The sequence below is a fragment of the Rhinopithecus roxellana genome, chromosome 9, assembly GCF_007565055.1.
Source record: "Rhinopithecus roxellana isolate Shanxi Qingling chromosome 9, ASM756505v1, whole genome shotgun sequence".
Lineage (NCBI taxonomy): Eukaryota > Metazoa > Chordata > Mammalia > Primates > Cercopithecidae > Rhinopithecus > Rhinopithecus roxellana.
In genome coordinates, this window is record NC_044557.1 from 63,485,689 (window position 1) to 63,501,839 (window position 16,151).

At 36.5% G+C, this 16,151-nt stretch overlaps 1 protein-coding gene across 9 annotated transcripts in view; it reads left to right on the plus strand.

The window, feature by feature from the left end:
- The window catches only part of VPS13B (vacuolar protein sorting 13 homolog B), a 904,863-nt gene that overhangs the window by 590,469 nt on the left and 298,243 nt on the right, over window positions 1–16,151 (plus strand). For 8 of the 9 annotated variants that reach the window (XM_010385612.2, XM_030937293.1, XM_010385613.2 and 5 more), the window contains exons 32-33: window positions 4,478–4,604; window positions 14,473–14,616. In XM_010385612.2, the coding sequence (XP_010383914.1) occupies window positions 4,478–4,604; window positions 14,473–14,616 (271 nt within the window). Of the gene's footprint in view, window positions 1–4,477; window positions 4,605–14,472; window positions 14,766–16,151 lie in introns of those variants that run through there. The other variant, XR_004059219.1, reaches the window with a different exon arrangement.

The window sequence follows — 16,151 nt, forward strand, 5'->3', positions numbered from 1 at the left end:
CCACCTCGGCCTCCCAAAGTGCTAGTATTACAGGCGTGAGTCACCGTGCCTGGCCAACTATTTCATTTTTTAAGTTCCTATAGGATTTAAATTATTTATATTTATGCCTCCCATTAATATAAATAGAAGAATATCTAGGAATAGGTTTATGTAACATATAGTTTTCCAGGTAGCAGATTATTTATAATAAATGTTTGTGAATATTACTGTTTTCATATTTAGGAATAACTACTGTAAGAGATGGTCTCAGGTGATTACAAGTTTTAAGTATCTTCTGCTCTAGTGTCTTCCATCTAAAGTTCAGCCATAATGCCATACTAAGAAAATCTTTATGTTGCATAAGAATTGCTCTGTGCACCAGGCTGGGCAATGTAGCAAAACCCCGTCCCTACAAAAAATACAAAAATTAGCCGGATGTAGAGTCACATACTTGTAGCCCCAGCTACTTAGGAGACTGAGGTACTGGGATGACTTGAGCCCAGGAGGCAGAGGTTGCAGTGAGCCAAGATCATGCCACTCCACTCTAGCCTGGGCGACAGAGGGAGACCCTTTCTCACACACAGAAGGAAGGAAAAAAAAAAAAAAGAAAGAATTGCTCTGTGCACACAGACCATCTAGCATTTCTTATTCTGATTTTTTTGGTGGAATATCTTGGGAACCTTGGTACCACTTTTCCTCCTTCTGGTCTTTCATAATATGCAGTTTTTGAAGTGTGGTTCCTAAACTCCTTTCATATTTCCCACAAAGGCATACCAAAATGTATGACAGATGGGCAGAAGAACCTTAGTGTAAATATTCTGAGTCCAAGAAAGATGACCACAGCTTTTCTGACACATGTGTTTTCTTCAGTGCATGTGGCATACACCTGTGCCTTCTTGCTTAGTAAAAATTTCAGAGAACTATACTTTTTTTTTTGTTTACAATCTATACCTCCCAAAGCTTACTAGAAGAACTTTTGCCAACTCACATGATTATTTTTCTGTTATTTGCTTAGAATCTTACAATAGTCAATGTTTTGTTATTTTCAACGAGGGTTTAATAAATTTCTATGGACATAATCCTCTATATTACATGATAGGTACAGATAATTATACCATTTCTTTGTTTATATGGACAATATAGACATATATTAAACCACTGTTATATTGGAGTACATCAGCAAAATATTGATTCTACAGCTCCTCTAACCCTGTGTGCCTTGGAATGGTGTAATCTGTTTTCTCCAGCTGAATTTAGTATCTTTTCGTCATCATGGGTGATCAGCAGTTTCATCAAGATATGTATACTTGTGGATTTCCTTGTATTTGTCTGAACCAGGACACACTGTGCTTCTTGAGTCTATGAATTCTTATATTTCATAATTTCTGGGAAAATCCTCAGCCATGTTTTCTTTAGTATTTTCTCTTTTCCTTTCTTTCTGTTCTCTCATTTTGGAATTCTAGTTGTATATGTTGGACTCATCCCTCCATGTCTCTTCATTTTCCTTTTAAACTTTTCATTTAAAAATTTATTTTAGTACATTCTGGAATTTTCTCAAATGTATTTCTAGTTTACTAATTATTTCTTAAGCTATATCTAAATACTATTTATCCCACCTATTATGTCTTTAACTTTAGTAACTGTATTTTTTATTTTTGGAAATTCTCTTTGGTTGTTTTTTCAAACCTGATTTGCGCTTTTTAATAGTGCCTTGCTTTTTTTCTTATGTTTTTTAATTCTATATGTCTTTAGTAATTTTAAACAAAATTTTTATTGTAATTTATTATCAAAATTTTATTATCAAAAGTTCTTGATAATGCGTTTGAAAATAGGATCTAATTTTCCTCTTGCTAATAAAGTTTTTTTTTTTGTATATAAAATGGTTTGTATTAGGAGCTTATCTTCAATGATCTTTTTCCCTTGAGTATCCTTTTTGTCATTGAGGACATGTTTTCTAGGGAGGTTGTCCATCTGTTTCTGACAGATGTCCCAGGGTTATCAAAGTTCTGATGCTACTGCTATATAAATAACAGAATGGGTATTTGAGGACCACCCAGGTAATATAAGTTAGAGCCACTTAATACACATGGGATATTTCCCATTATTTTTAATTTTCCAGGGCGATATTTGTTTGTTCAACAAGTTCTCTTGCCAAGACAGGCAAACTTTCTTATTCTTTCCGGTTTCTGATGGTGTGATGTTTTTCTGGACCTTCAGGGGCCCCAGATCTAGGTAGGCAGCTCATTTAAAAATCCTTGCCTTATCTCAAATAGCTGTTAAAACTCTATTCCCTTGATTCATTAAGAGTGCTGACCCTCTCAATTTAATGACCCTAAGGTCATTAACAACCTTAGTTAATACTTTGTGTTTTAGTTCCTCCTTTTGAATTTTGAAACTTAAACTGTTATATGGTAAAATATTGCCAGAATTTAATTCTTCATTGTAGTTATTTAGTATTTCTTTTTTGTTTTTCTTTTGAATTTATTCCTGAAAATATTTGAATCTGTAAATATTTTTAATGATTTTTTTAAATATTTACCGTTACCTCAAATATTTACCAGAGATATCATAAAAGTTAATACTGTATACCAGAAAAATTATAGTTTTATAAGACTATTGACATTTATATTTTGTTATTACTTCTAAGGTCACAGGGCTTTCATATTTTGTATCACTGATTTAATTTATCACATGATGGAGAAAAATGTATAATATGGACAAGTACCTTTTTTTTCATTGCCCTTGGTCGTTAATGTTTGCTCTTATTTGGTTCCCTGCCAACTTTTCCATTTTAAGTTATTTTTAATATATCATATATTTTAGCACTCCCCTATGAGAGCACATCAGATGTTACATGTTTCTCACATTGGTCATTTTATGGAATTTGAGCTATTAGGCTATAATTATGGTGTCTCACAGGATCTCAATCCTTCCTCTATAGTCACAGATTTTAATACTTCCTCCTGTTACTCTGTACTCGCCAGATCTCTTAATTCTTTAAAATTGACTTTCTTGAAATCCAATACTTATGTGTCATAGAACCAGATGATCCAATTTGCTTTTTTGGCAGACACCATATAGAACTCTGCTCATTGCAAGTTTAACAAAAGACCAGAGTACTCTCTGGACTACTCTGATAAAAAGAAAAAATGGTGTAGAAAGACTTGAATTTTAACTAGGCTTTTTCATGAGATAATTTATGCCAATTCTCTGATTTCAACTTTATCATTTTATGATATAAGGGACTAATAAGGGCATATTTAAAAGGAATATTAAGTTAATAGCTTGAAGGAAAATTTGAGGTATAGCTTGCTAACAAAACATAAATGTATATTAGTTGATAAAATAAAAAGTAATCATATACATAGTGGACTTGAAGATCTGTACCAGCCCACTTTTGCTTTCTCAATAATGTTTTCCAATTTCATCTTTTACCATGTACTTCCTTTGAAATTATTAATAATTTTAAATGTCAGGTAAAAATATTCTGCTAAATAACTGATCAAAGCTGGGAATATATAAAGAAGAACTAAAATAGAGGCCAAAAGCTGTTTTGGTGTCAACTTGCCCTCCAGGTCCAATTCTGGAACCTTTGTTCTCATTGTGTAGCCGTAGCCCAGTACTTGAACTTCATTTCCTTACAGATAATAATAGGACTATTAACAGTCCCTACTTCACATACAAGATTGTTTTCAGGAAGCATTTAATATCTCACACAAAAACCTTAACAACTGGGCATGGTAACTCAACACTTGTAAACCCAGCACTTTGAGGGTCCTAGACAGGAGAATTGTTTGAGCCTAGGAGTTCAAGACCAGCCTGGGCAACATGAGGAGACTGTTTGTCTCTACAAAAAACAAAAATAAATTAACCAGGCATGGTGGCACATTCCTGTGGTCCCAGCTACTCAGGAGGCCAAGGTGGGAGGATCACTTGAGCCCAGGAGACTGAGGCTAAAGTGAGCCATGATCGCACCACTGCACTCCAGCCTAGGTGACAGAGCAAGACCTTGTCTTAAAAAAAAATGGATTAATATTGTTCTTAAACCTTAAAAAGAAAAGAATTAAAAGATTAAAAGGATATGCTCATGACCCTAATGAGGTCAGAAAGACAGCAGTTATCAAATAGAAGGTCAGATATTAAAAATAGGAAATTAAAAATTATTCTAAAAAATAGTAAGATTGTTGGTAACAAAAGTGATGTGAAACTATTTGCAAGAACAAGAAGCAAACATTTAAAAATTTGTTAAAAAGCTCTGGGATGATACTAATATGAAATTGCTTAATTACATCTGAATTTCTCAAGATGTTATCATCTTCTACAAATCTTTTGGAATTGAAGTTAAGAAACGATGACTGTAAAATATGCAAATAGGCACTCTCAAAATAATAATGTAATTTTGCCATACATGTTTGTAGTACAAAGACTTGGACAAATTTAATGAAAATTATCTTTGAAAAAAATGGAATGACTAATAATCTTTCACTCTGTCTTTTAGCATACGGCGGCATCAAGAAAGGAGAGCAATTTTGACTCCCATTTTGACAGATTTTTCTGTCCGAATAACTGGAGCACCGGCTATCATTTTCACCAAAATCATTTCTCCAGAAAATCTGCATACTGAGGTTAGAACATAATTTTGATTTTATTTTAGTCTAAATAATAGAATTGCTCCTCTTTGTATGTTAGGGATTGCCACAGTTTCAGCCAATAGGACTTCAAATTAGCTGATTAATAATAATGGCTCTTATCATAGCTAACATTTATGGATTTTGTAGTACTCTTCAGTTATTGCTTTCCTTGTAATAACTCATTTAATCCTCATAATAATCTTATCTGTTATTCCTGATATCCCTATGTTTTAGATGACAAAACTGAGACATAGAAAAGCTAACCAAGCTACCCAGATTTTCACAAATAGTAAGCAGCAGAGCAGGGTGTGAAACCACCTGGTCCGACTCCATCCTCTACACTCCTAAGTACTACAGTCTCTTTTTAGTGAAAATAACAATAATACTGACAGATAATCAGATTACCTTACATAGTGAGTTCTACATAGATTATTTAGTCTTCACAACATTATTATGAATTAGATACTACTAGTGTACATATTTTAAAGATGAGGAAACTGAGGTGAAAACACATTAAGTAACATACCCAACATTAATTGGTGAATCCAGGTTTCAATTCTGATCACTATGGCTTATTACCTCCAAATCCCTAGAATAAAAATGTAATAATAGGGGAGGTTCCAAGATGGCCAAATGGGAACAGCTCCAAACTACAGCTCCCAGTGTGAATGACACAAGACGGGTGATTTCTGCATTTCCAACTGAGGTACCAGGTTCATCTCACTGGGGTGTGTTGGACAGTGGATGTAGGACAGTGGGTGCAGCCCTCGGAGCAAGAGCTGAAGGAGGGCGAGGCATCACCTCAGCTGGGAAGCACAAGGGTTAAGGGAATTCCCTTTCCTAGCCAAGGGAAACCATGACACACAGCACCTGGAAAATCGGGTCACTCCCGCCCTACTACTGTGCTTTTCCAAGGGTCTTAGCAAACGGCAAACCAGGAGATTATATCCCACACCTGACTCAGAGGGTCCTGCACCCACGAGGCCTCCCTCATTGCTAGCACAGCAGTCAGATCTAACTGCAAGGTTACTACCAAGTCTGGGGGAGGGGCGCCCGCCATTGCTGAGGCTTGAGTAGGTAAACAAAACAGCTGAGAAGGTCGAACTGGGTGGCGCCCACCTCAGCTCAAGGAGGCCTGCCTGCCGCTGTAGACTCCACCTCTGGGGACAGGCCATAGCCAAACAAAAGGCAGCAGAAACCTCTGCAGATTTAAATGTCCCTGTCTGACAGCTTTGAAGAGACTAGTGGTTCTCCCAGCACGGAGTTTGAGATCTGAGAATGGACTGACTGCCTCCTCAAGTGGGTCCCTGACCCCTGAGTAGCCTAACTGGGAGACACCCCCAATAGGGGCAGACTGACACCTCACGGTGAGATACCCCCCTGAGACAAAGCTTCCAGAGGAATGATCAGGCAGCAACATTTGCTGTTCAGCAATATTCACTCTTCTGCAGCCTCCACTGTTGATAACCAGGCAAACAGGGTCTGGAGTGGACCTCGAGCAAACTCCAACAGACCTGCAGCTGAGGGTCCTGACTGTTAGAAGGAAAACTAATGAACAGGAAGGACATCCACACCAAAACCTCATCTGTACGTCACCATCATCAAAAACCAAAGGTAGATAAAACCACAAGATATGGAAAACACAGAGCAGAAAAGCTGAAAACTCTAAAAGTCAGCACCTCTCCCCCTCCAAAGGAACACAGCTCCTCACCAGCCACAGAACAAAGCTGGATGCAGAATGACTTTGAGGAGTTGTGAGAAGAAGGCTTCAGACAATCAAACTTCTCCGAGCTAAAAAAGGAAGTTTGAACCCATCGCAAAGAAGCTGAAAATGTTGAAAAAAGATTAGACAAATGGATAACTAGAATAACCCATGTAGACAAGTCCTTAAGTACCCGATAGAGCAGAAAACCATGGCACGAGAACTACATGACTATGTGTATGCTTCTTTTGAGAAACGTCTGTCCGTGTCTTTGGCCCACTTTTTAATGGGGTTGTCTTGTAAATTTGGTTAAGTTCCTTATAGACTCTGGATATTAGACCTTTGTCAGATGGTTAATTTGCAAAATTTTTCTCCCATGTTGTAGATTGTCTGTTCACTCTGATGATAGTTTCCTTGGCTGTGCAGAAGCTCCTTAGTTTAATTAGATCCCATTTGTCAATTTTTGCTTTTGTTGCAGTTACTTTTGGCATCCTCGTCATGAAATCTTTGCCCATGCCAATGTCCTGAGTGGTATTGCCTAGATCTTCTTCTAGGGTGTTTATAGTTTGGGGTTTTACATTTTAGTCTCTAATCCATCTTGAGTTAACTTCTGCATATGGTGTAAGGAAGGGGTACAGTTTCAATTTTCTGCATACAGCTAGTAAGCACTCCCAGCACCATTTATTAGAGAGTCCTTTCCATATTGCTTGTTGTTGTCAAGTTGGTCAAAGATCAGATGCTTATAGGTGTGCAGTCTCATTTCTCAGTTCTCTATCCTGTTCCATGGGTCTATGTGTTTGTGTACCAGTACCATGTTTTGGATACTGTAGCCTTATAGTATAGTTTGAAGTCTGGTAGTGTGATGCCTCCAGCTTTGTTCTTTTTGCTTACAATTATCATGGCTATTCAGGCTCCTTTTTGGTTCCATTTGAATTTTAAAACAGTTTTTTTTCTAACAAACAGAAAGGAATAGCATCAATATCAACAAAAAGGACATCCATACCAAAACCCCATCTGTAGGTCACCAGCATCAAAGACGAAAGGTAGAAAAAACCACGAAGATGGGAAAAAGCAGAGCAGAAAAGCTGAAAATTCTAAAACACAGAGCGCCTCTTCTACTCCAAAGGATCACAGCTCCTTGGCATCAACGGAACAAAGCAGGACGGAGAATGACTTTGACAAGTTGACAGAAGTAGGCTTCAGAAAATCGGTAATAACAAACTTCTCCGAGGTAAAAGGAGGATGTTCGAACCCATTGTGAGGAAGCTAAAAACCTTGAAAAACGATGAGATGAATGGCTAACTAGAATAAACAGTGGAGAGTTTAAATGACCTGATGGAGCTGAAAACCATGGCATGAGAACTACATGACACATGCACAAACTTCAGTAGCAGATTCAATCAAGTGGAAGAGAGCGTATCAGTGATTGAAGATCAAATTAATGAAATGAAGTGAGAAGAGAAGTTTAGAGAAAAAAGAGAAAAGAACAAAGCTTCCATGAAACATGGGACTATGTGAACAGACCAAATTTACGTATGACTGGTGTACCTGAAAGTGATGAGGAGAATCGAACCTCACTGGAAAACACTCTACAGGATATTATCCAGGAGACCTTCCCCAACCTAGCAAGGCAGGCCAACATTCAAATTCAGGAAATAAAGAGAATGCCACAAAGATACTCCTCAAGAAGAGCAACTCCCAGACACATAATTATCAGATTCACTAAAGTTGAAATGAAGGAAACAATGTTAAGGGCAGCCAGAGAGAAAGGTCGGGTTATCCACAAAGGGAAGCCCATCAGACTAACAGCAGATCTCTCCGCAGAAACTCTACAAGCCAGAAGAGAGTGGGGTCAATATTCAACATTCTTAAAGAAAATAATTTTCAACCCAGAATTTCATATCCAGTCAAAGTAAATTTCATAAGTGAAGGAGAAATAAAATCCTTTACAGACAAGCAAATCTGAGAGATGTTGCCACCACCCAGCCTGCCCTACAGGAGCTCTTGAAGGAAGCACTAAACTTGGAAAGGAACAACTGATACCAGCCACTGCAAAACCATGCCAAAATGTAAGGTCCATCGATGCTAGGAAGAAACTGCATCAACTAACATGCAAAATAACCAGCTAACATCATAATGACAGGATCAGATTCACATATAACAATATTAACCTTAAATGTACATGAGCTAAATGCTCCAATTAAAAGACACAGACTGGCAAATTGGATAAGGAGCAAGACCCATCAGTGTGCTTTATTCAGGAGACCCATTTCACGTGCAGAGACACACAAAGGCTCAAAACAAAGGGATGGAGGAAGACCTACCAAGCAAATAGAAAACAAATAAAGGCAGGGGTTGCAATCCTAGTCTCTGGTAAAACAGACTTTAAACCATCAAAGATCAAAAGAGACAAAGAAGGCCATTACATAATGGTAAAGGGATCAATTCAATAAGAAGAGCTAACTATCCAAAATATATATGCACCCAATACAGGAACACCCAGATTCATAAGGCAAGTCTTCAGAGATTTACAAAGAGATTTAGACATCCACACAATAAAAATGGGAGACTTTAACACCCCACTGTCAACATTAGACAGATCAACGAGACAGAAAGTTAACAAGGATATCCAGGAATTGAACTCAACTCTGCACCAAGTGGACCTAATAGACATCTGCAGAACTCTCCACCCCAAATCGATAGAATATACATTCTTCTCAGCACACATCGCACTTATTCCAAAATTGACCACATACTTGGAAGTAAAGCACTCCTCAGCAAATGTAAAAGAATAGAAATTATAACAAACTGTCTCTCAGACTACAGTACAATCAAACTAGAACTCAGGACTAGGAAACTCAATCAAAACCGCTCAACTACATGGAAACTGAACAACCTGTTCCTGAATGACTACTGGGTATATAAAGAAATGAAGGCAGAAATAAAGATGTTCTTTGAAACCAATGAGAACAAAGATACAACATACCAGAATCTCTGGGACACATTCGAAGCAGTGTGTAGAGGGAAATTTATAACAATAAATGCCCACAAGAGAAAGCAGGAAAGATCTAAAATTGACACCCTAAAATCACAATTGAAAGAACTAGAGAAGCAAGAGCAAACAAATCCGAAAGCTAGCAGAAGACAAGAAACTAAGATCAGAGCAGAACTGAAGGAGAGACACAAAAAAAGCCTTCAGAAAATCAATGAATCCAGGAGCTGGTTTTTGAAAAGATCAACAAAATTGATAGACTGCTAGCAAGATTAATAAAGAAGAAAAGAGAGAAGAATCAAATAGACGCAATAAAAAATGATAAAGGGGATATCACCACCGACCCCACAGAAATATAACCTACTGTCAGAGAATACTACAAACACCTCTGTGCAAATAAACTAGAAAGTCTAGAAGTGGATAAATTTCTGGACACATACACTCTGCCACGACTAAACCAGGATGAAGTTGAATCCCTGAATAGACCAATAGGCTCTGAAATTGAGGCAATAATTAATAGCCTACCAACCAAAAGAAGTCCAGGACCAGATGGATTCACAGCCGAATTCCACCAGAGGTACGAGGAGGAGCTGGTACCATTCCTTCTGAAACTATTCCAATCAATACGAAAAGAGGGAATCCTCCCTAACTCGTGTTATGAGGCCAACATCATCCTGATACCAAAGCCTGGAAGAGACATAACAAAAAAAGAGAATTTTAGATCAATATCCCTGATGAACCTGGATGCGAATTTCCTCAAATACTGGCAAACCAAATCCAGCAGGACATCAGAAAGCTTATCCACCATGATCAAGTGGGCTTCATCTCTGGGACGCAAGGCTGGTCCAACATATGCAAATCAATAAACATTATCCAGCATATAAACAAAACCAAAGACAAAACCACATGATTATCTCAATAGATGCAGAAAAAACCTTCGACACAATTCAACAGTGCTTCATGCTAAGAACTGTCAATAAATTCAGTATTGATGGAACGTATCTCAAAATAATAAGAGCTATTTATGACAAACACACAGCCAATATCATACTGAATGTTCAAAAACTGGAAGCGTTCCCTTTGAAAACTGGCACAAGACAGGGATTCCCTCTTTCACCATTCCTATTCAACATAGTGTTGGAAGTTCTGACCAGGGCAGTCAGCCAGGAGAAAGAAATAAAGGGTATTCAATTAGAAAAAGAGGAAGTCAAATTGTCCCAGTTTGCAGATGACAGGATTGTATATTTAGAAAACGCCATCATCTCAGCCCAAAACCTCCTTAAGCTGATAAGCAACTTCAGCAAAGTCTCAGGACACAAAATCAATGTGGAAAAATCACAAACATTCTTATACACCAATAACAGACAAACAGAGAGCCACATCATGAGTAAACTCACATTCACAGTTGCTTCAAAGAGAATAAAATACCTAGGAATCCAACTTATAAGGGATGTGAAGGACCTCTTCAAAGAGAAGTACAAACCACTGCTCAATGAAACAAAAGAGGACACAAACAAATGAAAGGACTTTCCATGCTCATGGATAGGAAGAATCAACATCATGAAAATGTCCATACTGCCCAAAGTAATTTATAGATTCAATGCCATCCCCATTAAGCTACCAATGACTTACTCCACAGAATTGGAAAAAAACTACTTTAAAGTTCATATGGAACCAAAAAAGAGCCCACATTGCCAAGGGAATTCTAAGAAAAAAGAACAAAGCTGGAGGCATCACACTACCTGATTTCAAACTGTACTACAAAGCTACAGTAACCAAAACAGCATGCTACTGGTACCAAAACAGAGAGACAGACCAATGGAACAGAACAGAGCCCTCAGAAATAACACCACACATCTACAACCATCTGATCTTTGACAAACCTGACAAAAACAAGAAATGGGGAAAGGATTCCCTACGTAATAAATGGTGCTGGGAAAACTGGCTAGCCACATGTAGAAAGCTGAAACTGGATCCCTTCCTTAATCCTTATACAAAAATTAAATCAGGATGGATTAGAGACTTAAATGTTAGACCTAAAACCATAAAAACCCTGGAAGAAAACCTAGGCAATACCATTCAGGACATAGGCATGGGCAAGGACTTCATGTCTAAAACACCAAAAGCAATGGCAAAACAAGCCAGCAGTGACAAATGGGATCTAATTAAACTAAAGAGTTCCTGCACAGCAAAAGAAACTACCATCAGAGTGAACAGGCAACCTACAGAATGGGAGAAAATTTTTGCAATCTGCTCATCTGACAAAGGGCTAATATCTAGAACCTACAAAGAGCTCAAACAAATTTAGCTCTTTGTAGAAAGAAAGAACAAACAACCCCATCAAAAAGTCGGCGAAGTATATGAACAGACACTTCTCAAAAGAAGACATTTATGCAGCCAACAGACACATTAAAAAAATGCTCATCATCACTGGGCATCAGAGAAATGCAAATCAAAACCACAGTGAGATACTATCTCACGCCAGTTAGAATGGCGATCATTACAAAGTCAGGAAACAGGTGCTGGAGAGGATGTGGAGAAATAGGAACACTTTTACACTGTTGTTGGGACTGTAAACTAGTTCAACCATTGTGGAAGACAGTGTGGCGATTCCTCAAGGATCTAGAACTAGAAATACCATTTGACCCAGCGATCCCATTACTGGGTATACCCAAAGGATTATAAATCATGCTACTATAAAGACACATGCACACATATGTTTACTGCAGCACTGTTCACAATAGCAAAGACTTGGAACCAACCCAAATGTCCATCAATGACAGACTGGATTAAGAAAATGTGGCACATATACACCATGGAATACTATGCAGCCATAAAAAAGGATGAGTTCATGTCCTTTGTAGGGACATGGAAGAAGCTGAAAATCATCATTCTCAGTAAACAATCGCAAGGACAGAAAACCAAACACCGCATGTTCTCACTCATAGGTGGGAATTAAACAATGGGAACACTTGGACACAGGAAGGGGAACATCACACACCGGGGTCTGTCGTGGGGTGGGGGGAGTAGGGAGGGATAGCATTAGGAGATATACCTAATGTAAATGACAAGTTAATGGGTGTAGCACACCAGCATGGCACATGTATACATATGTAACAAACCTGCATGTTGTGCACGTGGACCCTATAACTTAAAGTATGATAAAAAAAATTTGAAAAAAAAAATAATAATCTTATTCATTATAACTAAAGCAATTCTTCATAGAACTTTTTATGCTAAACACAATATAAACTTTTTGCTCATTGACAGAATTGTAAGTCAGTTATTATAAAATGTTTGGAAAATTTAGATATATACTAATTTTTTGTATATCCACGAAAGGGGTATAAAGATTAAGTAAATCTACTAATATCTTATAGCTGCTTAGTAACAGCTATAAGAATACATGAAACTCCTTATGACATGCCCTTTTTCATACCAATGCTGCTATGAAAATATGAATTAAGACTCACATATTGAAATCACATTTAAGAAATGCTTCTATTTCCTATGTGTATTTGACTCACAAAAATGGGATATCATAATCATTTTAAATTATTAAGATATTTTTCCTCCGAAAATATTCTTTACTTGGATTCCCAAATACTTGTCATTGAATTCAGAAACAAAGATAAGAATATATCCAAGTGTTGATGAAATATCATCCTATCTTAATTAGGTCATCTTCAAAGGCATTTAAAGGCATGATTTGAAGGCATTACTAGAAAATTCCTCATTCCCAGGTGAAAGAGGCAGGAAGCTAAAGGTCAAGAAACCTGGTTCTAGGCCAAACTCAGCTTTGTACTAAAGGTTATCCTCCTAAGTCATTCATTTAAATTATTTGTTCCATCAGTTTTCTTATGCATACCTTAGTTGCCTCATATATAGCAACTCTTGTTGCCCTCTAGATTGTTATAAGGTTCAAACCGATCAGTAGAAAAAATAATTATAAGAAGAATCTGAAAAGCTATAAGTTCTATAAAAATGAAAATTATCCTTGTTTTTATGTTATTAGCTGCTGATTCTACCAATTGCATTGATACTATTTAACCTACTAGTGTAAGATCAATTTTTTGCAAGTTTTCACAGGATGTATGCCACCAATAGAGCCAAGATATTTTTAGTACAAATTTTTATGCTCTTGGGTAATGTTATGGTGACTATTTTTTTAAAATCCTGAATTGGTATACTTTTTTCCCTTTTTGTCAATACTTGAGGAATAGAACAAGAATTCTAACTAGAGTGAATTAATACAGAGAACTTGTGGAGGAAAATGTTATTTAACAAAAAAAAGAATAATTGTTTCAGACATGCTGTTCTTTATGGCTTTATTAAAAGCTGCTCTAAGCTGACGCATTTGCATTTGGACTAGTCATAGTCTCCCTATTAAGTGAAGCTACTGGATTGGTTTTTTGTTTTGTTCTGTTTTCCTTGTCTGAACAGTTTTCCAGTGATAAATGTTCAAGTGCCTCAGTTTTGCAGAACAGCACCAATTAAGTTATGGACATCTACCCAATGCTGCCAAGATTTTAGCAGTTTAAAGAAGTGAAATAAATTAGTCTAGCTATCTTCAACACTCTGTTTTCTTATAAATCATTTAGAGTATGTCCTTTGGAGAATATTCATACTGTGGCTCTTAGCAATTATAATTGCCTGCCTACAATTGTCTGTTTACATCTGTCTGCCCAACTAGATTATAACCTCCTCAAGAGCAGGTTGCCATTCAAGGCCAACATTATTCTTTGTGATATTCCTAGGACTCTGCTGTGGTACCTAGTACTTAGGGGATTCTCAGTAAATATTTGTTGGCTTGAATTCATGAACAAGATTATGCTACACAATTACATTGTTGCTACATATTGAAAACAATAATAATAGTTCGAGGTATGGAAAAGTCAGATAGGTATGAAAAGGTGAAGACTTCTTATTGTTAGTTGTGTATATCTAGCACAAGGCCCAAGACACAGCAGGCCCTCATAAATATGAAATTTATCTATTAAGTTCTGTCCAAGTGACTGTGCTCACCATTTTTGCTCTTCACCTTAATGTATGAACTTGAGTCCTAGGAAACGTCACCAAAGTAGTGAAGGTCAAATAAGTAAGAATGATAAATTATCATCTGAAAGCTATCATGTTTCTTTATCTGTATTCTACCTTTTTTGCTTCAGGAGATTTTAGTGTGTGGCCATTCCTTAGAAGTGAATATAACAACAAACCTGGACTTCTTCCTAAGTGTGGCTCAAGTTCAACTCTTACATCAGTTAATAGTAGCAAATATGACTGGACTGGAACCATCAAACAAGGCTGCGGAGGTAACTGTTACCTGATTTTGATCAGGCTTACTGCACTTGTTCCAACTTTACGTTCACTGCAGGAAAACTATAATTAAGCTGACTGCTTTCTGCTTAATTATTCTGTATTTAACTTTATTCAAAATATAGTCATAAATCATTTTGGATTGTTATTCTTTATTTTAGAAATTTGTTTGGTCTCTATTCCTCTTATTTATCATGTACTTTTGCAAAATTGCTATGGACTGACCTCAGAGGAACCTCTGTTATATACATAATTTTATTGCCCTGCTGAAATTATAAAGTATGATGCGAGAATCCTGGTATAGCTTTCATTTACTTGGATACATTACAGTAATAAGGCCTCTTTTGGAAGTGAACTTTCTAAGAGTTCTATGGGAATATCTTCAATAAATAACTTGTAAAGCATTCGTTTCCCATGCTCAGTGGGAAATGAATGGACACAATCATAAAAGTTGAATGCCTACCTAGAATTCTAATTTTGATCCGGTGTTCATTGGAAGCCTGTATTGTAACCACAAAGTATGTCAGCAAGAAACAAAGAAAGCTATTTGTTAGATTCTTCTCAAGATATATTTTCTTCGCATTTTGTTTCCACATTTCTCTAACATTTTGCACTTAGAATAAATATTTTATAAAAACTCAGGTGAACAAACTGTTTATATATGAAAAAGATGTTGCTTTTATTTTTGTCATGAGTTGTAAAGAAGGCTTAAAGTTCTGTTTAGTAAGAAGATAGGAAATGAAGAGGAATTTAGGTCTTTCAAGTCAACGCTGTTTCCGTTCTGCCACAGATTGGGTATTATAACTGCAACATGATTCTTTCAGTCTTCTTTATTTAAAAAAAATTATTTTAAAATGATAAATCTTTTATCTTTTGTAAATGGAGATTTTCTAATGTAATCATCCTTTACTAGTCATGGTATCTATTTATTCAATACCTATTGTAAAAGGACTTTAGAACTACATATTTTCCACAATATTAACTTTTTAAATATACATTAGGGAATCCATAAAAGTGTAATTATATGACATCAAAATAAGCAAATTAAAAAATACTTCCCCATACATTTTCGATGAGGCCTCTGAAGCACGTTGAGTTGGATAAAAGTAAATTACATTCCTATATTATTTGTGCCAATTTTGTGAATGTCTCCTATCAAAGAAATCTAACTCTCAGATCACTGATTGTTTTAGAAATTCATATAACTTAGCAAATTGGTTATTAACTATTTACATACTTTTAATGCCTCTTAGGGGGATCAATTTCAGTAAATAAAGGGATACTGGGAGTTACTCACTATCCCTCCCTGAATATTGAATCATTACTGACAGTTCCATAAACTGGATAGGCATTGTTTTCTTCTGCTTTAAAAAGGTATCTATGGCTATGTGTTTCTCCTTAGATATCATGTTGCAAGTACAGATGACATGAATGTTTTTAAATGGTTAAAATGGTAAATTTTATGTTATGTATATATATAACAATTAAAAATACAGGCTATATAATAATAAAGGACTGTTTGGACCTTTTC